The 26,984-nt window shown below is 43.9% G+C and overlaps 1 protein-coding gene across 2 annotated transcripts; it reads right to left on the bottom strand.

Annotated features, from left to right (window-relative positions):
- foxj1b (forkhead box J1b) lies at positions 1–26,984 on the bottom strand. Of its 2 annotated transcripts, none has more exons than XM_043711143.1 (3): positions 26,578–26,984; positions 25,650–26,287; positions 1–3,116 (listed from the first exon to the last, which is right to left on the bottom strand). In XM_043711143.1, the coding sequence occupies exons 1-3, from the start codon at positions 26,594–26,596 to the stop codon at positions 2,313–2,315; spliced, it is 1,461 nt and encodes a 486-aa protein (XP_043567078.1). In that variant the 5' UTR covers positions 26,597–26,984; the 3' UTR covers positions 1–2,312. The 2 variants fall into 2 exon arrangements, with proteins under 2 accessions (XP_043567078.1, XP_043567079.1); XM_043711144.1 differs by having other exon boundaries at positions 26,716–26,983.

Here is a 26,984-nt window from a genome sequence, read left to right as displayed (position 1 = left end):
GTGACACTGTGAGATAGTAGTGCTAACCACTGAGCCACCATTGCCACCCACTTAGAGACAACTGACCCCGTTTAAAAGGAGACAATTGACTATTTTAGTCGAAATGCAATTGCTCACATCCATTTTGACGACTTACGGTTAAACACCACCCCACAAATCAGGATTCTAAATCATCCTTTCTGAACTGGCATCATTCACACAGGATGGTGGACAAACCCACTGCACAAAAACATATTCAAACTCTAACATAGCGACACTGAAGGAGCAGTGATGAGGCAAAATCCTTGAACTCCCTCCCTAACAGTGTCATAGGTGTATCTAGAGCATATGGACTGCAGTGATCAAGGTGGCTTCTCGTTACCACAATCTGAAAGGCAATCGGGTGATGGATGAAAAACTCCAACTGTGAATAACCTTATTATTAGATATTTCTATGAGCATTTCATAAGATCGTAAGAATGAGGAATAGGAGTAGGCCTCAAACCCTCTCTGCCATTGAGTAAGATCAGAGTTGATCTTTTCATGCACCCAGCTCTATTTACCCGCCCGCTCACTGGAAGCCTTAATTTAGTGAGCAATTCTAGAACTAAACTGGGTCCAGATTGGTAATACATTTCAAACAGATTCAAAATTTCCATCCCACCTCTAATAGTTCATACCATATTCATATCTACTTTTATGGTGTGTATGAAGGTTTGATCCACCTTACCCAAATTAGTTCATGTTCTTCACGATGCTGAATTATGAAGCAGCATATGTTTCAAATCGGAAAGAAATTATGGGTAATTATTGTTTATTCAAATAAAACTCTAGAAGAATGTGCTGTAAACCCCACAATTTTTATTGCGGTGAGGCAAATAGCAATTAACCAGAATAGAAAATGGGAGATTGCACACATATGGGGGATTTGCTCCACTGGTCAGTTAACAGAGTGACCCAAGCAAACACATTGACTTCCCTGTTACAAACCAAGCATCTAACAGTGACTACTTATCAGTCAGCTCAAAGAATGATGAGTTTATCTCTAGTCTGCATTCATGAATTAAACAGATTGGCATAGTTACACAGTTCAGCGGACGTTGTTCATTTCATCTTCAGAATTACATAGCAGCTCTTTACAAAAGTCACGGGATGGAAACCCTCCATAACTTCATTGTTAAGGCAGCAGTTCCAACACAATAAGAAAAGGAATTCTGCATAGAATCACGATGACTTGATTACACCTTTTTTTTTAAAAAAAGAGATCCATGCTAATGTGGACAGGCCAAGATGCTTGCTTCACTGTAGGATATGTAGAAAGTACATTTGCCCTTTCTAGTGTTCAATCATTTAGGCCTTGCGTTTGTCATGATTAAGGGCAGTTCCAAACAATAATCGAATCAAGTCCTCCCCACGTCCCTTCTGTTTTTGAGAATTTCACTCAGGTTAGTCACCAAATCAATTCCAAAAAGAAAAAAAACTACACCTTTTAACACTAGTACTTCTGAGCAAAATAAGTCTTTTATGGAAAAATATACGGTCAAAACTGTGCCTTACATCCTGTAAGTGTGTTGATTCTGTGAAGCCATTGAACCAAAGCTCAACACTCACTCAATAGCCAAGTCAAGAAAAAGCAAGTAGAAAATTAACTTGAAAGACTTCTAGTTTAGCCCTGTATTTCTAATTCGAGTTCATATGGCGAAACACTGCAACTGCAAGGTAATAGAAGGTGACTTTAACACAAGTTAGGGTTAGTCGTTTTTAGGAGTAAGTGCAATATACTTCAATGGACAATTTTTGGATCAACTAGCAAGAATAGGCTGTTAACAGCCATCTCAGTTAAGAATTAGCTAGCTCCTAATTGACTGTACGTAAATAGTGCCATCACAGTTCCATTCATCGTACGCTTGCTTGACTTGACTATTGGCTTCATATTTTCACTTCAGCAACATTGTCTTCCAAAGTGTCAAGTGCAGTTGTGAGCAATTTTCGGCTTTGAACAAAGAAAGAATCTGAAACGGCAAATAGCTTTGAGAACACATCCCTTTGAAACACTGCAGCATTGTGCACCTCTGGTGGTACAACCTGGTATGTAATCAGATGGTATGATCTTAAACTATTAAGAATTTCAGACTGATTTCTTTCAACTATGACGGAAATCTCTTAAAATGGTATTCCAGTGTAAAAATTATAAACAATAAAAAATAACAAATGGGTCATTTTTCAACAGCATAAAAGGAACTTCATGTAAGCTGTACATTTCCAGTAATCAAGAGCATTAATGCTAATGTAGCAAATGGTTCAAGATTGATCATTAGGGGAACATAGTCTTGTCACAGAAAGTTGTCTCCTCTTTCCCATTGATGCAGTTCATTGAAGAATCCTTCATAGAAGTTGAAGCCTTGATCTATATCCAAAGGGGTAATTTGGAACTCTTCCTTCATCTCCTCCCATGGATGCCTTTGAGCATCAGAGAAAAATGTAAAATCTTCAAACTGGGAAGCCTGGCTGGTGGTTTCTGCAAGAACCTGGTCCATCCCAATGGAGCACCATTTAGACTGTGGGCTAATATGCCTTCCTTGGACAGTAAGATCCAGCTCTGTACCCAGAGAGTTCAATGCTGCATTGATGTCTAAGTCCTCAAAATTGCTCCCATTCGCATTGAACACATCATCAAAGACTGAGGCCCAGTCAAAGTCGCCCTTGAGCGATTCAGATTCGCGATCGTCGTGACCCAGCAGTGGAGACTTGGTAGTTCTGGACGTCTTCATTGTTCGCTTTGGCAAGGCTTGCTTGCGTTTGCTTGCAGTTCGGTGGTTGTCTGAAGAGTTGAAAAGTGGATTATTGTGAGAATTCTCCATGTACCGCACAGATGTATGTCCAGGCCCAGGATAAGACAGGAAAGGTTGAGTTGATGGATTTATCGAGACTTCAGATGTAGTTACAGATGGGAGTTTGTTTTGTTTGAGGGCGCTAAAGTGTGTTGCTGGCATCCGTCTCCTTTTGAATACACCGTTGACAAACATGTCGGCATATTGTGGATCAATCTGCCAGAAACCCCCTTTACCAGGTTCATCTTTCTGTCTTGGCACTTTCATGAAGCATTTATTTAAAGAAAGGTTATGACGAATAGAATTCTGCAAATTGGATGGAAAACAAGAAGAATTAATACGAGAAAATCTTCCAGAATTAAACTATGAAAGCAACTATTGTTACTTAACTAGGCCTCTAAAAGTGGGGCCAAAAACACATCCATGTGCATAAAAACTGCAAATCATTTATCTACAATAATACATTTTTAGGACTATTCAACATTGAAAATTAGTTGGATTTGGGCTAACCACAGAAGTTTAAAGTCTCAACTCACTTTCCCTGAGTGAGAACAATCCAGAACTAATTCCACCGTTGTGCTCTGTTCATACAGTTTTGTATCCTAGAGCCTGGGGTACATCTTTTCCAAATCTTGCCTGATTTGCAACCGTTTGAACAACACTGTTTCTTATCTATTAAGTAGCTTTTTACCCTTGTTGCAATATTCCCTCTTCTTTAAAATCCTGAATTTTAAGAAGAAATCCATTCCTAGATGTTTCGTACCAACTGCGTTCTATAATTTCATATAGATTACAGATATGCCTCTGTTTTAAGTGTCATTAATTACCTATTCAATTTGAAATGCTCGATTGTGGCTTCCAACTGTTTGCTCTAATTGAACGTCCTCTTCCTTCTTAGCCATTAATGGTAACCATTCCAAGATATAAAAACGTGGAATTCCTTGTTTTAGGCTTCAAAATCGAATGGTGATAATTTATAATTACGATGGCTGCAGCAAGATTTTACTGAGAGACTGCTATCTGTCTGTACGGTCAGGTGGCTCCAATTTTCCACCTTCTCATTACCCTCTCTGTCCTACCCTTAAAGTTGGAACAGCATCACTAACCTTGACTATAAGGCCATTATTCTGCATTGCAGGTAATAAAATAACGCAATGTGGTTGGCTTGCCAAAGCATATTCCACAATATGTCTCAAATTCTTAAAAATGTTTTCGAGATGTGGTCAGTGCTTGCAATTTGTTCCCAATCTCTAATTGCCCTTGAGGAGGTGGTGATGAGCTGTCATCTTAACCGCTGTGGTGCATCGGTAAAAGCAGCAGTTCAAGGGCATCTTGTTCGGCCATTTCAGAGGGTAGTTAGGGGCGAAAGTCAGCCATTGTTACCTGTGACATGTGACATCTCCAGAAAAACTGCAGATCTGGTAAGGCAAAGCGCCCACACAGAGACTGCTCTCATATGCACTAATGCACACATATGGCAGATTATATCACTGTCTACACTTTATACCACCTTACAGTGATTGCATAATCTCCAAGAATTGAGACTGAGTGGCCTTTAAGTATTCACCTTAAGCCCACCAGCTGGGAGCAGAGATGGTGAGAGACGGGACTGTCACAGAAACACCTCCAAGGCCGTATTTTAAAACTGTGCGCTCCTTTTCCTGGTAATTTCTCCCCTTTGCCTCATCATTTTGTCTTCATTCTTTCTCGGAATGTGAGCATTGCTGGTTTAGACCACCATTTGTAGCCCATCCCTAATGATTGGGGTAGCTTACTCACCAGTTTCAGTGGGTACTTTTAAGGGTCAACAACATGACTATGGTCAGGAGTCACGTGTAGGCATGGCCAGGTAGGCTTTTACAACAGCAAACAAGATTCTCATGGTACAGGTCCTGAGACCTCTGGGGATTTTCAGCTCCAGAAGCACTGATACCACTCGTGAGCAAACTAGTGGGCACTGTCGGTACTGCGGTCAAGCCTCAGGGAACCTGGACTGAGATATGTCAGGAATATTGGGTTGGGAAACTTTGGACCGAGTGAGAGCAGGAGAGGGTTTTGGGACAGAGCTTTGCAGGGCAGATGAGAAAGGGGCTCAGTGGTTAGCACTGCTGCCTCACAGCGCCAGGGACCCAGGTTCGATTCCAGCCTCGGGTTACTGTCTGTGTGGAGTTTGCACATTCTCCCCGTGTCTGTGTGGGTTTTCTCCAGGTGCTCCGTTTTCCTCCCACAATCCAAAGATGTGCAGGGTAAGTGAATTGGCCATGCTGAATTGCCCCATAGTGTGCAGGGATGTGTAGGTTAGGCGCATTAGTGAGGGGTAAATATAGGGTAGAGGAATGGGTCTGGGTGGGTTACTCTTTGGAGGGTCAGTGTGGACAGACCTGTTTCCACACTGTAGGAATTCTTAAGAATCCACAAAGGCACCTGCTAGTAGGAAATTGCATCCTGCTTCCTCCCTGGTGGGGTTTGAACCCAGGACCTATATTGAGTTAGCCTGAGTCTCAGGATAGTTAGTCCCAGTGACATTACTATCATGATGTGGAAGAGCTGCCAGAGTTGGACTGGAATGGACAAGATCAGAAGTCACACACCACCTGGTTACAGTCCAACACGTTTATCTGAAAGCACAAGCTTTACACCATCCATGTCAGTGATGAAAGGGTTAGGTCTCCTTTATTTGTTGATGAGTAATAAGGTCTCCTTAAGACTCATTTCTTGGTTTAAAGCATCGGGGAACAGAAAAGAAAAACACACCCTCTCCTCACACCTCCAGTAGCCTCTCCCCTTCAAATCTACGTTGCTGTATCCTTACGTCCAATGTTAAATCTTTCATTCATCTATAGTTTAGCAATGGTCTAACTGCAACGTTTTAAGTACTCCCATCACCAATAAAAGCTTTCTGAATAACACAATCTGTACTTAGTTCAGCAAATGGAATTCAATGTTAATCTGTTCTGACTATAGCTCTATATCCACACTGAAACCACATGTGGGGCCTGTATTCACTGCTTCCAGAATGTACCCAATAACAGTGACAGCACAGCACCCCACGCTCAGCTGAAGATCACGGAGTTGGAAGATGGTGATGACAAGCCTCACACTCGGACTAAATTTCAGGCTAGCATTTCAGTAGCAACAGAAAGAAAAGGTGTTTTTCAAACATGTCAGTTTTCAGTCGGTGTGAATACAACGACTTCGGGATTTGGTGTTGAGGGGGGATTCTCAAGTCCGAGGAAGTTTCAGAATGTGGTGGGTGTTAGGGCCTTCATCAGCCATTTTGTGCTGCTCAGTCTTTGGCAGCCCCTAACAATATGGTTCCAGACATAGAGGGAGTTGGAAACAGAGATGAACACTTTAAAATCAGAATACGACCAGACCCAGGTGTCAATGTAGGTCAGCGACCAGAACAAGTTAAACTTTGCGCAACAAGTGATGAATATCACTTCGAGGTATCGTTCATCTTAACAAAATGAAATTTTGATGATACAAACTAAAACAGAGAATGCTAGAGAAACTCTAGCAGCACCTGTGGAGAGAGAAATAGAATTAATGCTAAGAGTCCTCAGAAATTTTAAATGGAATGGACTAACACCTAAATAGAAATCGGAATAAGAAAACGTGTGTGTCAAAGTGATTATTGTCTGGAACCAGAATTTCCCTTGCCATCTTTTATCAGATGGCTGTCCTGTTGCAGGTATTTCTGGTCTCTAATAAAAATCTGAAAGAATTGTAGATGCTGGAAATCAGAAACAAAACAAAAAAAAATTCTGGAAGGGCTCAGGAGGTCTGGCAGCATCTGTGGAGAGAAATCAGGGTTAACATTTTGGGTCCAATGGCCATGCCTCAGAACTGAAGACTCTGGAATTCTGGTCTCTGTTGCCTGTGTAAAAAGAGACAATATGAGTTGAAAGGATTCAGGTAGACTGCAGATTCAGTCACACTCTGTCCTCAGTCTTCCTGCTAATACAGATCCTGATTCTGAAAGCTGTATTAATGTCAAAAAAAAAGAGGCTCAACATTTTCAAAATTTATTGTTTTGGAACTTTGCTTTGCAGTTCTAAATTCTGAACTATTTTGAGACCAATTCCTCAAGATCGTTCACTATCGTTTCTTGTAAATGAAACCAGACTGAGATCACCTTCTCACATAAATGTCAAACTACAGATCGTGTGTCACTGCAATGTTGAAAATGCGTTAAATCATTATATTGAGCTTAACATTTGTCTTCAAACCAGATATCAGCTATTATCACATTATGATAAAACACAAAAATTAACCCGACTTCGAATCAAAATGAGAAGAAACTTAGTTGCAAAAATATCATCTCCATTTTTTGATCATTAAAATTCACAATTGAAATCCTAACTCAGTCAGGAAGGCTCATTTAAAGCACTTTAGAAATACATGGAAGTATATGGAGTAAAGTCAAATGTCTGTACTCACTCCACAGTACAACAGAAATGTCCTTATTTGTCCACTTTGAGTCATAGAGACGTACAGCACGGAAACTGACCCTGTGGTCCAACGCATGCATGCTGACCAAATATCTGAAATTAATCTAGTCCCACCTGCCAGCATTTGGCCCATATCCCTCCAAACCCTTCATATTCAAAGGCCCGTCCAGATACCTTTTAAATATTGCATTTGTACGGGCCTCCACCACTTCCTCAGGCAGCTCATTCCATACACGCCCCCATTCTCGGTGTGAAAACGTTCCCCCTTAGATCCCTTTTAAATCTTTCCCCTCTCACCTTAAACCTATGCCCTCCAGCTTTGGACTCTCCTATCCTGACATAACGACCTTGTCTGTTCACCCTATCCAAGACCTCCGTGATTTTATAAACCTCTACAAGCCTCTGGTGCTCCAGGGAAAACAGCCCCAGCCTATTCAGCTCCTCCCTCTAGCTCAAACCATAGAGCACACAAATTGATCAGCAGGCCTCAAACTCAGGGAGAGAGGGACAAGCAGAGATCTTTAGGAGAGGAGATTTCCAAACCAAGCACTCCCATTGTGACTGATCAATTCAGATCTGAATGAAGCTTGCTATTATACAAAGACTGAGAATTATTGCTGATGTCATAAAAACACAAAATATTTCGACTGGGACAACACATCTATCCTGGGACAGGCTAAGCAAAGACATGCCAGAGAATTCCTAGAGGCCTGGCACTCCAACCACAATGCCATAAATAAACACATAGATCTAGATATCATCTATCAACCCCTCAGAAAACGAACAGGAAATGACATCACCACAAACCCCAGGAACCCCATCCAGGAGAAAGATATAAATAGAAAGCAGGAGACAACAGCTTCGCTTCACTTGGAGGTCGCCACTGATGATGTTACCTAGCCAGGTAATGAAACATCTGGATATCAAACCTACAGCTCAGCGAGCAAACCTACACCCTAAACCTCAACCTGAGCTACAAACCTTCACAAACCTTGCGAAAACACAAAGTAAACAGGAGCAACCAATATGGGCATTCAAGTTTGCCCTACCCTTTAATACGATCATAGCTGAAGTGAAGCTTCAATTCCAACTCCCTGTCAACGCCTCATATCCCTCCAATCCCTGAAAGCTCTTGACAGTCTGCCCAACTAAGTCTGAAATATATTCAATGATGAAGTATTTACAACCACTGAGATGGAGGATCTCGTGTGTTCACAACCATTTGAGTGATGGTTCCTTATCTCAGTCCCAAATGATCGAACCCTTATCCTAGGATTAATCGACACTCCCTGATCTGTGGGAACAATCTCCCTGCCAAGAATCTTCCGTGAAATCATCTCTCATTTATCTAAACTCCAGAGGATCCAATTTACGCAGTTTCTAATCAAAGCACAACTGCTTCTATCCTGGGAACCAATTTCATCAACCCCTTGCTGTGACATGTCCCATGCATGTTGTTATGACATGGAGAGAACTTTTTTTAGAATCCCTACAGCGTAGAAACAGGCCCTTCGGCCCAACAAGTCCACACCGACCCTCCGAAGAGTAACCCACCCAGGATCCATTCCCTTATTTCTCTACATTTCCCCTGACTAATGCACCTAACACTATGGAAAATTTACATGGCCAATCCACCTAAACTGCACATCTTTGGATTGTGGGAGGAAACCCACACAGATATGGGAAGAATATGCAAACTCCCGCAGACAATCGCCCGAGGCTGGAATCGAACCCGGGTCCCTGGTGCTGTGAGGCAGCAGTGCTAACCACTGAGCCACCGTGCCACCCAATCAGAAACAGAGAGAAACAGCCAAATCAAATCAACCTCCCCACTCCTACATTCACAACACAGTAAAGTTAAAGCATTCAATGACCCTCAAACTTGAGCCCCATGGTTCCTAACCCAAACTTTTTAAATAACTGATACCAGATATAAAGTTTATAGCTTAAAACAAATTAACATTTTTTTAATAAGACATTAGGTTTAGCAAAGTTAAACAGCAAGGCAATCAAAATAATGTCTCTGATTTAAACCCCATCTTCTTTGGTTCCAGTCCCCAGTATCAATCCAATTTACTCTGCCTCTCACTGGACAACCCTCCCATTCCAGAGATCAATCGCCTCCAAAGGCAAGGAGATCCTTTGGTAAACCTGAAGGTCAAAGTGCACACACTACTCCCGATGTGATCGCAGCAAAGGCATTATACAGAAGACATTGGTCTTACAATCAACCCAAAACTTCCAAGTAGGAATCTGGAGAGGCAACATGGACTGCATTTGGGAACACGCCGGAAAAAGCTGGTGAGGACAAGGCATTGTTCCAATCAAAGTGATATTACTGGTGTCAGAATATGAATCCACAACTACCAACTAGAAGTCCATAAGACATAGGAGCAGAAATTAGGCCATTCAGCCCATTGAGTCTGCTCCGCCATTCAATCATGGCTGTTAAGTTTCTCAACCCCATTCGCCCACTTTTTCCCAGTAAGCCTTGATACCCTTGACACTCAAGAACCTACCTCAGTCTTAAATATACTCAATGACCTGGCCTTCACAGCCTTCTGGGGCAGTGAATTCATAGATTCACCACTCTCCTTATCTCTGTTCTAAAAAAACACCCTTTACTCTAAGGCTGTGCCCTTGTGTCCTCGTCTCTCCGACCAATGGAAACATCTTCCCAACACCTACTCTGTCCAGACCATACAGTATACTGAAGGTTTCAATCAGATTCCCCCCTCATCCTTCCAACTTCCATGAGTATAGACCTAGAGTCCTCAAACCTTCCTCATATGTCCAAACCTTTGCCTTGATTGCAGTTTCCTTCTAATTGTTTTACTATCAGAAAGCGACAAAATGAAGTCTTCAGACAAACTTAACCCATATGACTATAATGGGAGGGGTTTGCGACACAGTGGTAGTCTCCCTACCACTGAGGCAGGAGGCCCAGCTCAAGTCCCATCTGTTCCAGAGGTGTGTAACAATATCTCTGAGCTGGGTCATTAGGAAACATCTCCAATGGTGCTGAGTCCACACCAGAACTATCTGTCCAGCTGCTTTACCTTAATATCCTACCAATATTTCTCTTCATGTTAACCGGATTTTCTCAGCTATGCACCAATTAGCTCAGGTTATATTTCAGAAGATTGAATTTGAGAGCATCAGTAGATTCTCTAATGGATAGCCAGCTGAAGTGAGCAAATTGTTCTGTTTCTCCAGATCAACAGATCTTTGAAGGAGTCATGATGGGAGATCAGGAAGATTCTTCTCTTGAAATCTGACAAAAATACAAGTAGTGCAATTGCATCCCCCTCTTTTCAAATGACTGGTCTGTAGTTTGCACATAAACAGGCAACACGGTTTTGTCATATGCAGTAACTTCAGTGTAGAACACTACACATTGAACCAAACAAAACAGGCAAGTAGACTTCATGTTCCACAGAAGACTGGTGGAGGCCAGGTCATTGAGTTTATTTAAGACGGAGATAGGTAGGTTCGTGAGTGTCAAGGGAATCAAAGGATACGGGGAGAAAGCGGAAGAGTGGGATTGTGAAACTTATCAGTCACAATTGAATGGTGGAGCAGACTAGATGGGCCGAATGACTTAATTTCTACTTCTATGTCTTGGGGTCTTTTGATGTGAAGCTGCCATTATCCCAGAGGGCTGCTGGCCTCTCAGTAATCTCAGTTGGTTTAAGAACTGAACTGGTACAGTTGGCATCACACTGCATTGCAAACCAGCCAAATGAACTGCTGACCTCCCTATACTTGATATGCATCTTCGCTCAACAAGTATCTACCACCAGTTAGGAATTAAAGAACCTGCATTCACCATTTTGCCAACGATGCATCAAAGTACACATGCATAAGCCATGCAAAAAAATAAATCTGTGCATTGGGATCACATACCTACAATGGTTACAGCTCACGTTTCACACCATTAGTCACGTTTGCATTCCCAATTAGTCGCGTGTGGCTAGGGATTAATGCAATGAAAAATAATTGCAGCAAAGCACTGATGCAAGAACAGAACAAAGCTACATGAACGGGTGTACTGAGTGTGCTACCTTCAGCACACAGCGTGTCAGTGGTACACTGTAGCCTGATTCTAACTCAGACAAGGTGAGGCGGGGCAGTGGGGGGTCATTACTGACTGGAGACTTTCAAACTTCTCGGCCTCACCCAAAGCAGTTCAGCCCCAGGAGGTCGAAGCCAATGACCCACCAGAGTGACCCCCAACAATCACACAGATCTGGGAGGCTCCCAATATCACAACATAGTGCGGTTCGTTCAAAGGTCCAGGTTTCCTTTCGAGACTGAAAGCCAGACTCTTGCATCACAGGGGGGGGGGGGGGGGGGGGTTTCAAATTAATTCAATTGTAACTTCTATTTTCTTTTCAATCCTATTCTGGGCCTGTTGTTCCTTTGCATACAGTGACATTGCTGGAGAGCATTGTCTGCATTTGACAACGCACAGTTAAAAATCGGGTCAAAATGACCATAACTCATAGGAACAGAAATTAGGCCATTCAGCCCATCAAGTCTGCTCCATCATTCAATCATGGCTGATAGGTTTCTCAACCCCGTTCACCCGCTTTCTCCCGTTCCAGGGCCAGTACATCATTCCTGAGATATGGGGCCCAAAATTTCTCACAATCTTCTCAATGTGGTCTGACCAGAGCTTTATACAGCCTCAGAAGTACATCCCTGCTTTTACATTCTAGTCCTCGTGAGATGAATGACAATGTTATATTTGCCTTCCTAACTACCAACTCAACCTGCACATTTACCTTAAGAGTAACCTGGACTAGGACTCCTAAGTCCCTTTGCACTTGAGATTTCTGAATTTTCTCCCCATTTAGAAAAACAGTCCATGCCTCTATTCATCCAACCAAAGTGTACGGTCTCACATTTCTGCCTTCTCCTCTGAGGCTGCTTGTCTTGCTGTGCTTTTTCCAGCTACACTCTTTATCCACTCTGACTCTGACTCTCCAGCATCTGCAGTCCGCACTGTCTCCTTTGACCATCGCTGGCAATGCATACTCACCTGGCCCACTGGAAGGAGGTCTCCTTCCTGGTGGCTGTATATGTCAGTAAACAGTGGACAGGAGCCTCTGGGAAAAGGTGCTTGGTCAGGTCCAGAAAACAAACCCTCCAGCATAAACCTGCCATTGGGGATACCTCTGCCTGTGGCAAAAGCTCTGTGCCCATCCCCTAAAGCACCAGGAGGTTGAAGAGAAGATGCTGCTGCTGGTGTTGGTGTTGACCCTGCTGGTGTTGATCCTGCTAATGCTGGCATTAATGCTGCAGCTGGTGCTGTTGGTGTTGACCCTGCTGGTGCTGCTGCTGTTGATCCTGCTGGTGCTGCTGGTGCTGTTGGTGTTGACCCTGCTGGTGCTGGCATTAATGCTGCGGCTGGTGCTGGTGCTGTTGGTGTTGACCCTGCTGGTGCTGTTGGTATTGACCCTGCTGATGCTGCTGGTGTTGATCCTGCTGATGCTGCTAATGTTGACCCTGCTGGTGCTGTTGGTGTTGACCCTACTGGTGTCGAAGCTGCCGGTAGCGTTGCTGGTGTTGCTCAACACCAGCAGCACCAGTAACAGGATCAACACCAGCAGCACCAGTAACAGGATCAATACCAGCAGCAGAATCTGTCGATTCGATTCCACTGCTTCTTCCTCATCAGAGATCCTAGGCAGAGCTACATTAAAAAAACTCCCAAAACTGCAGTGAGGCCTAACAACTGGAAATGCAAGACCAAAGAATCAGGATAGCAGAAATGACCTCCCAATTCTCGGAAATTACCTCCAACACAATAAAACAATACACTCAGGACTGATCGTGAGAGCAGAAAAAGATCAACCGTTTAATACACTGAGATGATGAAAATTTCTAATGTATGTGCATAGGGAGATGTTCTATGGTAATGATATTCAAGTATGACCTATTCAGACAACCTGATCCGAACAAATGTATCGGGTTAGACCAGTCAGTGTCTGGAATCCTATATGTGCATAATTTTACCTCAGCTTCGTAAACAAAACACTCAGTCAGTTTAATGTAGCGTTTTCCTCACGTTTCATTCCCACTGGAACATTATTTCAAGTAGACTCAAGCACTTCAACTTTAAATTAGCCTTCTAACAATTGTCACTGAATGAATAGATTAATCACAGAAGTAACGATGTGATTTGATATTTATACAAATAGACCGCAACCGAATAACAGATGGTTAATGAGAAGATGAGTGAGGTAAAATGACAGGTGTGTGTGCAGAAAGTGCAACACAGAGGCTAATTCTATGGATCACATGCTATTTAATATGTATAGGCAGCAACAAAATCTATAATGAACAAATACGTTACACATTTATAATATGTATATGAACACATAAATGTAAAAGCAGTATAGACAATTTTTTTTCCAAAGATCAAAGCTAAAAGCACCTGCATCATATAACTGTCCACCAAAGAACAATAAAAGACTAATTTTAAAAAGGAATTGACATCTGATATGCTTGTGTAGTATTTTACTAATTGGGGATAAGGAGTGGGGGTTAAGATTTGACAGTAAAAGAGAAGTACTCTGTCTTTCGGTCGATCCTTGGTTTGACCCAGGTACACCCACGTTCTGTTGTATTAATGCATGAACTCATAACTATGTAGAACTGGACCTCTACACCTGCCGAATGTTATGTATCATTGGAAGTGCTTTGCTTCTACACTCTGAAGAAGCACTATACCAAGTATGGACCAGTTTCATCACACTAAACTCTAAGATCATAAAGAACACAACAGGGAGAATATTAAATGTGAGGTAAGCACTTGGAATGCTGTGTCATATTAGTTCATACAGCGCAGATAGAGACCATTCAGTTCACTTTAGTCTCCACTGACTATCCACCCAAATCCAGCCCCCTATCCTATCCCCATAACCCCGCATTCACTATGGCTAATCCATCTAGCCTGCCCACCCCAACGTAAAATTGAGCCTAGCCAATCCACCTGACCTGCACATCTTGGGATTGTGGGAGAAAACCGTACAGATGGAGGGACAACATGCAAACTCCACACGGACAGTCTCCAGAGGGTAGAATCGAACCAGGGTCACTGGTGCTGTGAGGCAGCAGTACTAACCACTGAGCCAATCTGCTGCCCCATGCAATTACGGTAGAAGTTGTTTCGAATGGGTAGTTTGAGTCTGCTACAGGAATCCAGCACATGTTTTATGCAGATCATCAGCCATTTGTTTTATTGTTCCAGTCATCATTACTGTAAAGGACAGCTGGAATTAGGTCACTATAATTGAAAACAATGACCCCGGTAGTGGAATCCTTGTCCTCTGTTATTAGTAAGATTCATTACCAAACCACGTGTCAGGTTACTGTATCCTGTTACACAGCTCAATATAATCCCTCTGAATACAATTGGTTAATTGTCAGCTGTCTTATAAAAGACCCTTGGCCCAAATTCCTACTACCTGATATCAATTTTTAGTTACTCAAAGAATAATTAAACTGTCGAAACTACAACAAATAATGCAGAACACAAGCAGAATTACTAATGAAACCATATCCAACAATAGACCCAATGGCATAGGCACAAAGTCTATACTCCCATGGTCTCTACTATTTGCTAGAGGGCTATGTTTAATACTCCTCAGCACTGGAATAAATGACTCACCCAATGTGCTTCTTGCACAATAAGGGTTGCGTCAATTCCCCCCAAAACACTTGATTTAGAAATACTTGCACTTGCATCAAAGTAGCAATCAGTACATTAATGTTCCAGGTTGTGGAGAGTGGAATTTGAGAGATGTTTGATAAATGCATGAAGAACCAGAGCATGAAGGAGCAATGCTCCAAAAGCTAGTCCATCCAAATAAACTTGTTGCACTATAACCTGGCGTTGTGTGATTTTTAACAGAGGATAATAGTTAGAGACCAAAAAAGTCACTCATGCAGGAAGGCAGAAGACAGTAGGTGTGGTTTGCATCTTCCTTTGCAAAGCAGAGTGGGAAAAAGTGAGGTCTGCAGATGCTGGAGATCAGTGCTGAATATGTGTTGATGGAAAAGCGCAGCAGGTCAGGCAGCATCCAAGGAACAGGAGAATCGACGTTTCGGGCATGAGCCCTTCTTCCTGACCTGCTGCGCTTTCAAAGCAGGGTGGGGTCATGATGCAAACATTCCAATTAAGGAGAAAATATTGACAGAGCGAGAAATGATGTTAAAGGGGCTACGTCTTCAAAAGTGGATGATTGTCCAAGTCCCTGAAAAATGTGCCCCAGGTTGTTAGGAGAAGGGAGGGAGGGAATAGAACAGACTCTGATTGTATGTTTGCAGTTCTTTCTGTCTGGAGGCCTGGTGGCGGAAGCAGTGAACATTGTAAAATTGACCAAGCAATTACAGGCCAGCCTGCCCTCAGCTGAAAACATTTGAAGGGGTGACAATGGTTTAGTAAAGCATTTATTTAATGAATCATTAATATTTAATCAATGACCATTCACATGGATTTGCTAAGGGACGGCTGTGTCTGACTAAAGTTATTGAATTTCTTTAAAAAAACAACATTAAGATGATCAATGGAGGTACATTTGAGATAATCTACCAGGTCTCCAGCATGGCTGTGAAAATGGCAGGCTGGTCAGGAAGGTGATGACTTGCACTGGACTCGGTGGGGGGGGGGGGGGGGTGCGGTTTGCTGTTCAGTGAAAATGCAATTGTCAGCAGCATGGAGAGGTTGTTTCAGACCCAATATATTTGCACAAACTGTCCATGTGGGTGATGCAAGGTGCAGACTGCAGGAAGGTAAGGACAGGTCAGCTGAGCAGTAACAGGACACATTCGATCCAGAGAAATGCGAGGCCATGCATTTGGAGAGGATAAAAAAATGGCAGGGGAATAACACACAATAAATGGGAGGATTCTGAGATGTGCACAGGCATAGAGACAACATGAAGTGCAAATCCACAGATCCCTAAAGGTAGGAGACAGGTGATCAAAAAGGAAAGCATCTCCCATACCTTCATTCGCTGAGTAACAGAGTATGAGATCAGAGTCGAGAGAGTGTGGTGCTGCTGGAAAAGCACGGCAGGTCAGGCAGCATCCGAGGAGCAGGAAAATCCACGTTTTGGACAATTTTCTGATTCCTAATGAAGGGCTTTTGCCTGAAATGTTGATTTTTCCTGCTCCTCGGATGCTGCCTGACCTGCCGTGCTTTTCCAGCACCACACTCTCTCGACTCTGATCTCGAGCATCTGCAGTCCTTACTTTCTGCCAGAGTATGACAGCAGGCAGGTTATGCTGGAACTGTACAAAGTAGAAGTTAGGCCGTAGCTGGAGGATTGCAAATAATTCTGGATATTGCATCGACAGCAAAATGTGACTACACTAAACACAATATGAAGATATTGCCAAGAATTGCCGGATGAGATAGTGATACATTTTGACAGAGGGAGAAGGAGGGACGATGGAGACTAACTTCTAAAAGGTGTGCAGTAACAGAGTGTCCTGGTAAGATCTATGAAGGACTTATTGAGAGTGGTTAGTGAAGCACGTGGAATCTTGAGCTTTGTATTTCTAGATGCATTAAGTGCAAAAGCAGGGGAGGTGTGTTGAATCACTGTAAAGCTCTGGGTAGGACCCAGTACTGCATCCAGTTTTGGTTTGTACACTTCGAGAAAGATGAGAGGGTGCAGAGGGGATTTTAGCAGAATGAGCCCAGGCGATTTTAGATACTAGGTAAACTGGAAAAGACAGCAGTTGATCTCCTTGGAGTAAAGGAGTTTGAAGGGAAGTTTGATGGATGTGAACAAGGAAGGGTCACAGATTTCTCTTCACAGATGCTGCCTGACCTGCTGAGCTTTTCCAGCAATTCCTGTTTCCAATTTACAGCATCGGCAGCTCTTTCGGGTTTTCATGATGAATGAGGTTACAATGAACTTAGATAAAGTAGACAAGGACAAACATGAGCAAAGTTGTATGGAGTGGGGGTGATGTAGATTTTGGGCTGGAGACGGGGTAAATATGAAAAAGGACATTTTTCCCTCAGTAAGTGGAATTTGCAACTCACTTCCCATAGAAGTGCTCAAAATGGAAACAACCAAATTATTTCAAAAAGAAATTGACTGGGCACTTGCCAGAAGGAGAAATGCAGGGCTCCAGGGATTGAGTGAGGAAAATGAGATTGACCAGCGTACACATTCAGATGGGCCAAATGGCTTCCTTCACTGTCACAAATGACTCAAAAACAACCCAGGGTCAAGAATAGATTGTATACCAACCACGTTGGAGATCTTCCATCGCTACCTAGATATACACCAGGACTATCATGACGTTTAAACATATGTTCCCAATTATTTTCATAGCTTTGGAGTTGGTCATATTGATAGATCTTGTTGCTGTGATGTAGGATTTAACCATCAGTGAGTCAATAATATGTAGAAAAAACATTTCAAAACTGTTATGTCCTGGAAATTCTAATGGGACAAAGCAGCAAATAAGTGAAAAGAAAAGACAAACATGCTTTGGTTTCAGATATAAGAAATCCAAATCCATGGACGTTCCAGACATTCCACAACACCTTTGGCAATGAGCCCCAAACTTTGAATCATTGCAATCACTTCCGCCCACTTGCTCTACTCCTCTGCCCCTTTACTTCAACTGCTTAACCTCACCGGTCTCTCCCCACCACCCATGCATCCATCCAAGCCCCACACCATCCATCCAAACCCAACCATCAAATAACAGCCCCACTCACCAACTCGATCTGATTACCTTAAAACAAGCAACGTTTCACAAACCCTTTCCCCTCTGCAGCCCATTCCTCCAAAGTTACACCAGCCCATAAGACTGCCCCAAGCCTCCATTCCTATCCCTCCCCTCCCACGTCTTCCCATCTCTCTCTAAGCCCTCCCCATCTGACCCATACCTTTCCTTTTCAGTTAAAGCACTCAGCTTTAACTGAATCATGCTGGGTACCATCAAGGGCATGAAAAAGATCCCTGGAATACTGGAAGTAAATTTCACTAGATTAGGAGCTAGAGAAGTGAGCTTGTTCATGCTTTAAGCACATGGAGATGTTTGAACAGTGAGCAACTCCCCTGTGCAGTAACATGTTCAAAAGAATATTGCATGTTTTCTGCTATTTTCGTGGAGAACTGGCCAAAGGGAGAATTCATCCTTGACAAAATGTTCAGTGTATTGTGCTCTCAGTCGGTTAATGCCAACCAAATTCTTTCATAGAATTGGAGTGTCGCTGGCTAGGCCAGCATTTATTACCCATCCCTAATTGCCCAGAGGGCAGTTAAGAATCAAGCTCATTGCTGTGGCTCTGGAGCCACATGTAGGCCAGAGCAGGTAAGGATGGCAGATTTCTGTCCCTAAAGGACATGAGTAAACCAGGTGGATTTTTACAGCCGTGGATACATGGTCATCATTAAGCTAGCTTTTCATTCCACATTTTCAAAGTTCACCACCGGCCATGGTGATATTTGAACTCCTGTCACCAGAAATAATTAGCCTGCGATTCTGGATTAGAAGTCCAGTTGTATTATCACTACACCACCAGCTCTTTGCACGGAGATTGTAATGTGAGCTTAGTGCCTGTCAGAAGGAGTTAAGAAAGAAAATCAGCCAGGAGTTGGGTTCCTGACAACTACCCGATCATTTCTGCCTATCTACAGTTAGCATTGGACTATTGTGGCTGAACAACTCTAGTGGCCCACTGAATTTTACACATAAATACTGGGCACTTGTGTATGACATTGCAAGGTAATGAAACTCAAGGGAACCATAGTCCTCCACAGAATCACCACATTGCGAATCAGGCTGAGTCCACACTGAGCCCCAGCCTCTATCCCTGTGATCCTGCACATCTCTGGACTAGGTCAGAATGCAGATGACACCAGCTTATAGTCCAACAGGTTTATTTGAAATCATAAGCTTTCCCGGCTTCCCCTTCATCACCTGATTTGGTGTCATCTGACTCCTGAGCTAATCCAGGAATGTGAAGGTTAGGTGGATTAACCATAGGCCCCTCCACATCACCTTTGGGTTGTAGGAGGAAACCGGAGCACCCAGAGGAAATCCACACGGACACAGGGAGAATGTGCAAACTCCACGCAGATAAGTCATCCGGGGCTGGAATCGAACCCGGGTCCCTGGCGCTGTGTAGCAGCAGTGCCAGCTACTGTGCCACCCCACAAAACCGGAGACTGAGGGATCATTGTTGGGGCTAGGGGTATATTCATGGGAGAAACAAACAAAAAGAATGAATTGAATTTAAGGGAATCACTCGAAACAACCTAAAAAGTATTAAATGGTCAGTGCAGATGGTGCATCATTAACATAAACCATAGTCAATTGTACAGTTTCAAGTCTTTAAGTAACCTTCTCCTTAAAAGATAACAACTCCTGCTGTGGTCCGTACTCATAACTGGATTTATCCTTCTCCCCACCAAGGAGAAGGCGGCCAGACAAATGCAGTGATGCTTGAGGTACAGTATACCGCTTGGGGAATCGTTTAATGTGTTGTTCAGAACTCCCAGTACTCAACCACCAAGGCTGGCTACAGCAGAGCAAGTTAAAATGCAAAATTACAACTGGAGTAGGTCCAGGTCGAGATGCATATGCATGACATTGACAATGCTGCTTACCCCATGCTGTTAAATTGCCCACCAGCAGGGTGGCTGCCAAGCTTTCACATTCACATCACACAAATAGAAACGATCAGAGAAATAATAAAACAGCAAGCAGAGCTTCAGATTATTGGAAGATTACTCTAGAAATATTTAACAAACATTTTGGGGGAAGCAGAATTGAATCCTGTTATCTTCTGAATGCTATAAAATTTCCAGATGCCTGCTTTACTCATGCAGACAATGAGGCACGATGTTTGAGCACTGACGCATGAACTACAGCTAGACGTGAATCAAATTCAATAAAATAAAAGTTCTGTCAAAACACAAGAGATCAAACAAGAAACTCTAAACATGATTTCTTAGCAACTATTCCTTCGTAAGAAGAGCCTCTCAATCAAGTGTAGGTACAATTACCGCCTGTAAAATTGAATCTGGATGGAATCCAGATTGCTTAAATTGCAAGTTTTCCCTTGTTTAGTGAGAATCAAGGTGAATACTTCCCTCAGGTTTAATTAAATTGATCGAAAAATGACATGGCAATGTTCATTTTTCAATTCATTCTCAGGAGGTGTACTACTGAGAGTTCCTGATTTGGACAACCATTGAAAACCAAGTGGCCCTTTATATAATACCATCTTTCCATGCAGTCCAGTATAGAGCAAAAGTGCTTCACACTCTTGATCCAAATGTCAATGTCAATCTCGATAAACAAGGAAGGTACAACATGGGAGGACAGGGAAATAGATAACTTTTAGGAAAACAAGGGCTAACTGGAAGCCTCGAGTCTTTGATTGAGAAACAGTTACAGGAGAAAGCACCCATACTCAGGCAACAAGTAGCTTGCCACAATATGAATGGTGCACTGTCCTCAATATCACTTTACATACCACATGCTCTATTACAATTGTGTAACTGGAAGGGTGCAAAACAATACAATCAAGGATGGAAGTAATGAATGATAAGGAGGTAGTACACGCATTTCATTGCTTTCTACAATTGTTGGTAGCTGCAAGAAACTGAGCTAATTTATATAATATAGATCTTATTATATACAACTTTTATTCTACGCAAATTAATTATGATGTTGTGCACAGTGCAGAGAGAATGTTGCAGTCAATATCCAACATTTATCATCCTGTCTGTAACTTGCTTTGATAACGCACATACAAATTAAAAACATCAGCAATTTAACACGGAAGAGAATTCATTTTAACTTTTTGTTATCAAAATGTACAAAGCAAAAGCTAATGATTATTAACACTTCTTGTGTGAACTATACAAGCCTTACAATGTGGAAGCAGGCCATTCAGCCCATCGAGTCCATACTGACCCTCCAAAGACCATCCCACTCAGAACCAACCTGCATCACTTGGCAGAGAGCTGACATAGACTTGAGGGACCCTCTGCTATACTGACTCTATGACTCAGTCACATAGAAGCTCAAAAACATTCGCAATTGTTGTACTCAGAGCTGAGGAGGTAGAGGGGAGATTTAATCAAGGAGTTCAAAATCACAGAGGGTCTTGATGGAGTGAATGTGGGGCAATTATTTCCCTGTTGTATTAGGATCAGGAATCAGAGGACAGTAACTGGATAGGAGAAAGAGTAGCCCAAGCAGCCTATGCATCCCTGGAAGCTATGGGCAATTTAGTATGGCCGATTCACCTAACCTGCACATCTTTGGACTGTGGGAGGAAACTCAGGCAGACACGGGGACAGTGAGCAAACTCCAAGTAGAAGTTACCCAAGGGTGGAATCAAACCTGGGTCCCTGGCACTGTGAAGCAGCAGTGCTAACCACTGAGCCACCGTGCCTCCCTATGTATAAACTGTTACCGCAATTTTTATACGAAGCCAAGAGAAAAGGTTAAAAAACCACACGATAAGGAGAAACAGGAATTCTACAGAATCACTCAGAATGCATAACGCATTCTGTCCAGATGCTCTATGCCAGTGTTGATATTGAATCCAAGCGTCCTCCACCTTCCTTCCCTTAACCCTATCATCATCACCCTCTACTCTCTAACGGAATTCTTTAATGAGAGAATTGGTTGATGAGGACAAAGCAGTTGATGTTGGGTTTGCTGTCTTTCAAACGGAAAGTTGAAAAGTGTGGTGCTGAAAAAGTGCAGCAGGCCAGGCAGCATCCGAGGAGCTGGAGAATCGACGTTTCGGGCATAATAAGCCCTTCTTCAGGAATGAGGCTGGTGGCAAATACAGCAAAGGGTGAAACCTGGTTAATCAGCAGCCAATAGTGCTGAATGGTCATTTTCAGACTGGACAGACATGTGCAGTGGTATTCCCTCAGGGTCAATTTAGGAACTGCTGTTTGATACACGTTCATGATCTGAATGAACTCAGAGTTCACAGAGCATCATTTCAAAGTTGGCAAATGACTGGAAACTTGAAGATGTAGCAAACAATGGAGTTGACAGCATCAGACATCAGGCTGGTGAAATGAGCAGAGGGCTGGCAGGTAAAAGTCAGCGGTATAAAGTGTGATGTGATGTATTTTCTGGAAGATTTAGGAGAATCAATGGAAACTAAATGATATCATAGAATCCCTACAGTGTGGAAACAGGCCCTTCGGCCCATCAAATCCACACTGACCCTCCGAAGAGTAATCTACCCAGCCCCATTCCCGTACCGTATTACTCTACATTCCCCCTGGCTAATGCATCTAACCTACACATCCCTGAACACTACGGGCAATTTAATGTGGCCAATTCACCTAACCTTCACATCTTTGGACTGTGGGAGGAATCCGGAGGAAACCCACACAGACACAGGGAGAATGTGCAAACTTCACACAGTTACCCAAGGCTGGAATCAAACCTGGGTCCCTAGCACTGTGAGGCAGCAGTGCTAACCACTGAGCAACCATGTTGCCCCCAAGGAGCAAAGGACACAATTTGAAAGGAAATGCAAGAATAGAGTGTCTTGGTAAATATTTGAAGCTAGCAGGTCATGTTGAAATGCTGTTAAAAACACATACCAGATACAATGGAGAAGGTTCCACTAAATCTTCAGAAAACACTGGTTCAGCTTCACTAGGGGGCACTGTTCTGGGAAACCAAAGTCTTGGAAATAGTTATTTTTGAGAATGGCACCAGGAACGTAGGACTTCAGCTATCTATTAGCAAACTGGTACCAGGCCTAGGGGGGCACAAGATGAACATTGTTGGGTAAAAGACACTGGGGGTTGTGAGAAATAACTTTTCCTTTAACCACCATGATTGGACACGGCCTGGAACCTCCTGCTGGTCAGGGGGGTGGGAGCAGAGACGATGAACCGTTTCAATGGGCGATTGAATGGGCACTTGTGGGAAAGCAACTTGAGGCTTATGGTCACTTGGCACAGAGCTGACACAGACTTGAGGGACCCTCTGCTATACTGACTCTATGACTCCATCACAAAGGAGCTAAAAAACATGAGCAATTGTTCTCCTCAGAGCTGAGGAGGTGGAATCGAGGAGTTCAAAATCACAGAGGGTCCTGACGGAGTGAATGTGGGGCAATTATTTCCCTGTTGTATTAGGATCAGGAACCAGAGGACACTAACTGGATAAGAGAAAGAGTAACAGATTAGATTAGATTCCCTGCAGTGTGGCAACAAGCCCTTCGGCCCAACCAGTCCACACTGACGCTCCGAAGAGCAAATTACCCTGACTAATGCATCTAACACTATGGGCAATTTAGCATGGCCAATTTACCTGACCTGCACATATTTGGTCTGTGGGAGGAAACCAGAGCACCCAGAGGAAACCCACACAGACACGGAGAGAATGTGCAAACTCCACACAGAGAGTTGCCCGAGGCGGGAATTGAACCCGGGTCCCTGGTGCTGTGAGGCAGCAGTGCTAGCCACTAAGCCACCGTGCAGCCGTAACATGGGGAAGAAAAACAGGAGTCCTGATCTGACACGCATTGCCTGAAAGTCTGACGGCAGTGAGATAACCTCCAAGAAGGAACTGGATTACAGCTGGAAGAGGGAAAGATTGTATAACAATGATGGAAAGGGTCAGAAATCTGGTCTAACTGGATGGATGTCACTGGGAGTGGCACAGCACTGCTGGGCTGAATGGCCTCCATCTGTACTGCTATTTCATTGTCTTTGTGCACTTAGCTTGGTTTCTGTCAGAATGCATCCATGCTCCTTTCTTCAACCATTCTTCACAGTGGTGACTTTCACATTCCAACCAGCATCAGGATAAAGAGCTTTCTCTTGAATGTTTCATTGAGTTTGTTGCTGACTGCCTAAAATACTCTATCACTCTGAGGAGGAAGGATTTTACACTACTCTGGAGAACTGGTTTCCCAATCAGTATTCCTTAAGGAAGTCAACTGTGCCTTCACTAGGACTGGTCAGATTCTGAAGGATAAATCTTTTTTTTTTAAACATTCCCATCACCAACGAGGGAGTGAAGGGGATACGGTCCCCACTGGCTGACCAGTTAAGTCAGCACTTGACAAGTATAATGACGCCAAGCTGGAATCCTACCCCCACAACCCCCTCCCCACCCACTGCCTTTTCTTGAAGAAAGGGTGCCAAGTATCCTATTCTTCCACATTCCATCAATAATCAAAATAAGTGCAAAACGATTCCAAAACCAACACAGAGACACACACAGACATACACACACACAGACATACACACAGACATACACACTCTACACAGACACAAACACAGACACACACACTCCACCCACACAGACACCCACCCACACAGACACCCACCCACACACAGACACATCAATGTGTCAAATGAGGTGGCTTGCCTGCAAAAAAGCAAATATCTTGCTTTCGATTTCTTTGCTGTGTGAAGCAATGGGCTTCAGTCTTTCACTGGATCCCACTGACTGTACTGAACAAGCTAAAGCATACTGGGCTAGGGAGCTAAGGAGCATTCTTGCTCCATAATCTGGCAGACTGGCTCCCACAGCAGTATTCCCAGCCAAGCTGGTTCCAGTGTGGTGGGGAGACAGCAGCAGTAGCAGCAGGAGGAGGGGTGCACATGCACAGTCTGACTCTCTCCTGGCTTTGGGAGAACCTCAGTTACCCTTGAAGAGAGGCAGAAACTTTAGACTTCACTTCCTGCTGATTCCAGCTGCTGCTGCTGTGACCCCCACCCCACTGGAATTGCAGGTTAAAAAGATACAAAGAAGATAATACTGGTGTCATGCCAATTACTGGTCACACTATGTGGGGTGCGGAAGAAATCTGCCAGGATTGGAGGGTTTCAGCTATAAGGAGAGGCTGGGAATTTTTCCCCTGGAGCATCGGAGGCTGAGGTTTATAAGTCATGAGGGGTGTGGATATTGTGAGTAGCTAAGGTCTTTTCCCCAGGGTAGGGGAGTCCAAAACTCGAGGGCACAAGTTTAAGATGAGAGGGGACTGATATAACAGGGACCTGAGGGACAACTTTCTCGCGCAGAGGGTGGTGTGTGTATGGAACAAGCTGCCAGAGGCTGGTACAATTAGAACACTTAAAAGGCATCTGGACAGGTGCACAGATAGGAAAGTTTTGGAGGGGTATTGGCCAAGTTTAGTTGGAAAACCCAGTCAGAATGGACAAGGGTCTGTTTGCTATGACTCTAAGCACATTTCAATGAGAGTTAAATTGCCCATAGTAATCTAGGGGAGGGGAAACAGGTCTGGGTGGGTTACTCTTCAGAGAGTCAGTGTGTTGATCTAAACTAAACAGGAATCCAACACTGGAGGTGCAAAAGTCTCTTAGCTTTAGTCACCCACCTGCCAGCTGGGGTCAGCGTGCTTGTAGTAGCAGAAGTTGTCGGTGATCCAGTTGTAAATGGCAGACAGGGTGATCTTACTCTTGTTGCTAGCCTGCATGGCCATGCAGATGAGCGTGGCATAGGAGTATGGCGGCTTGACGTGCGGGTTCGTCTTGTAGTCCACATCCTCCGCCGGGCTCTGGGAAGGAGGCTGAGCCTGGATCAAGGTCTTGGTGCCAGCCACCGCCGAGGTGGGCTTGCCCAGCCCAGTGGGCATGCCGCTGGACGCGGTGTCACCAGCTGGAGGTGAGGCAGGGGAGTCCGAGCTGGGCGCGTGGTGCTGCTGCTGCTGCCTGCAGTGATGCTGGGCACCCCCAGCCGGCTTCTCCAGGTTGGCACTGAGGATTGAGAAATCCTGCAGCCATTGAAGGCTGGTCAGACTGTCATCCAGGTTCACGGCACCGCTCACATTGTCCTGATCCTCCGGGTGCAGCATCATCCAGTTTTCCTTGAACTTGGTGGCGATTTCTGGGGAGGTCAGGACAGGCATTCTCTCTTGGTCAAGCCTCCGAAAGACCAACTCTTCCCCCAACCCCCCACAAGAAAAACCCCTCGCCCTCAACTTGCAGCCGCTGAATTGAAAGTTTCTTGGCGAGACTGTGGATGGTGTTGGGGGGTGGGGGGGTTGTAGGAAAACAAAAACAGAAATGCAGAATTACAAACACGCTGAATGCAAAAACGCCGCGTTTTATTTTCCACCAAATAAGAGCTGGTTTCTTTTCCTTTAAAAAACAGGAGCTGCTCAACTTTGCAATGAGAGGGGATCCAGGCAACAAGTCGCTTCCTCCCGGTTGCAAATAGACTGAACCTGACCACCCCCCCCAACCAAAAAAAATGCAAGGTTGCAGCGGGAGAGGAAAGGGGGGAATTAAATGAAAATCATTAACCTTGCACTGCCTTTGCCATCCTCAATCATGACCTCTCCCAATATTCCGAATAACACACTAATCGCTGCAACATTTGCTGATCTTTTCCCCCCTGCAGTTTCTCTCTGGAACTTGTTGAGCTTCAGACTGCTCTCTCACCTGACGCTCTGAGGAAATCCTGGAGAATACAGTAACTCTCCCCCCCCCCCACCCCCCCAAAAGACAAGGCTCCGTTTTATTGTGTTTCCAGACACACTCCTGAAGCCCTGGGGGTGGGGGAAGCTGGAATCGAACCGGCCTCCAGCAACAACACACTGGCAATGCGGCTCCTCAGCGCTGGCTTAACATCTAACCCGGTGTGTGCAGGCTGGGCTGGGCTAGGCGCGACTGATGCCTTCATTGCCAACTCCCCCCCCCACTCTCTCACA

This window comes from Chiloscyllium plagiosum, chromosome 21 (assembly GCF_004010195.1).
Source record: "Chiloscyllium plagiosum isolate BGI_BamShark_2017 chromosome 21, ASM401019v2, whole genome shotgun sequence".
Lineage (NCBI taxonomy): Eukaryota > Metazoa > Chordata > Chondrichthyes > Orectolobiformes > Hemiscylliidae > Chiloscyllium > Chiloscyllium plagiosum.
The sequence above is the reverse complement of the archived record's forward strand: the minus strand, read 5'-3'. Positions and strand labels throughout refer to the sequence as shown.

Bases quoted from the DNA above. Each gene is read 5' to 3' on its own strand.
- foxj1b (XM_043711143.1), bottom strand. The intron at 3,117-25,649 runs GTGGGTGACTAA...TCCAATTTGCAG, and splicing joins ACGCTGACCCCAGCTGGCAG to AATTCTATTCGTCATAACCT.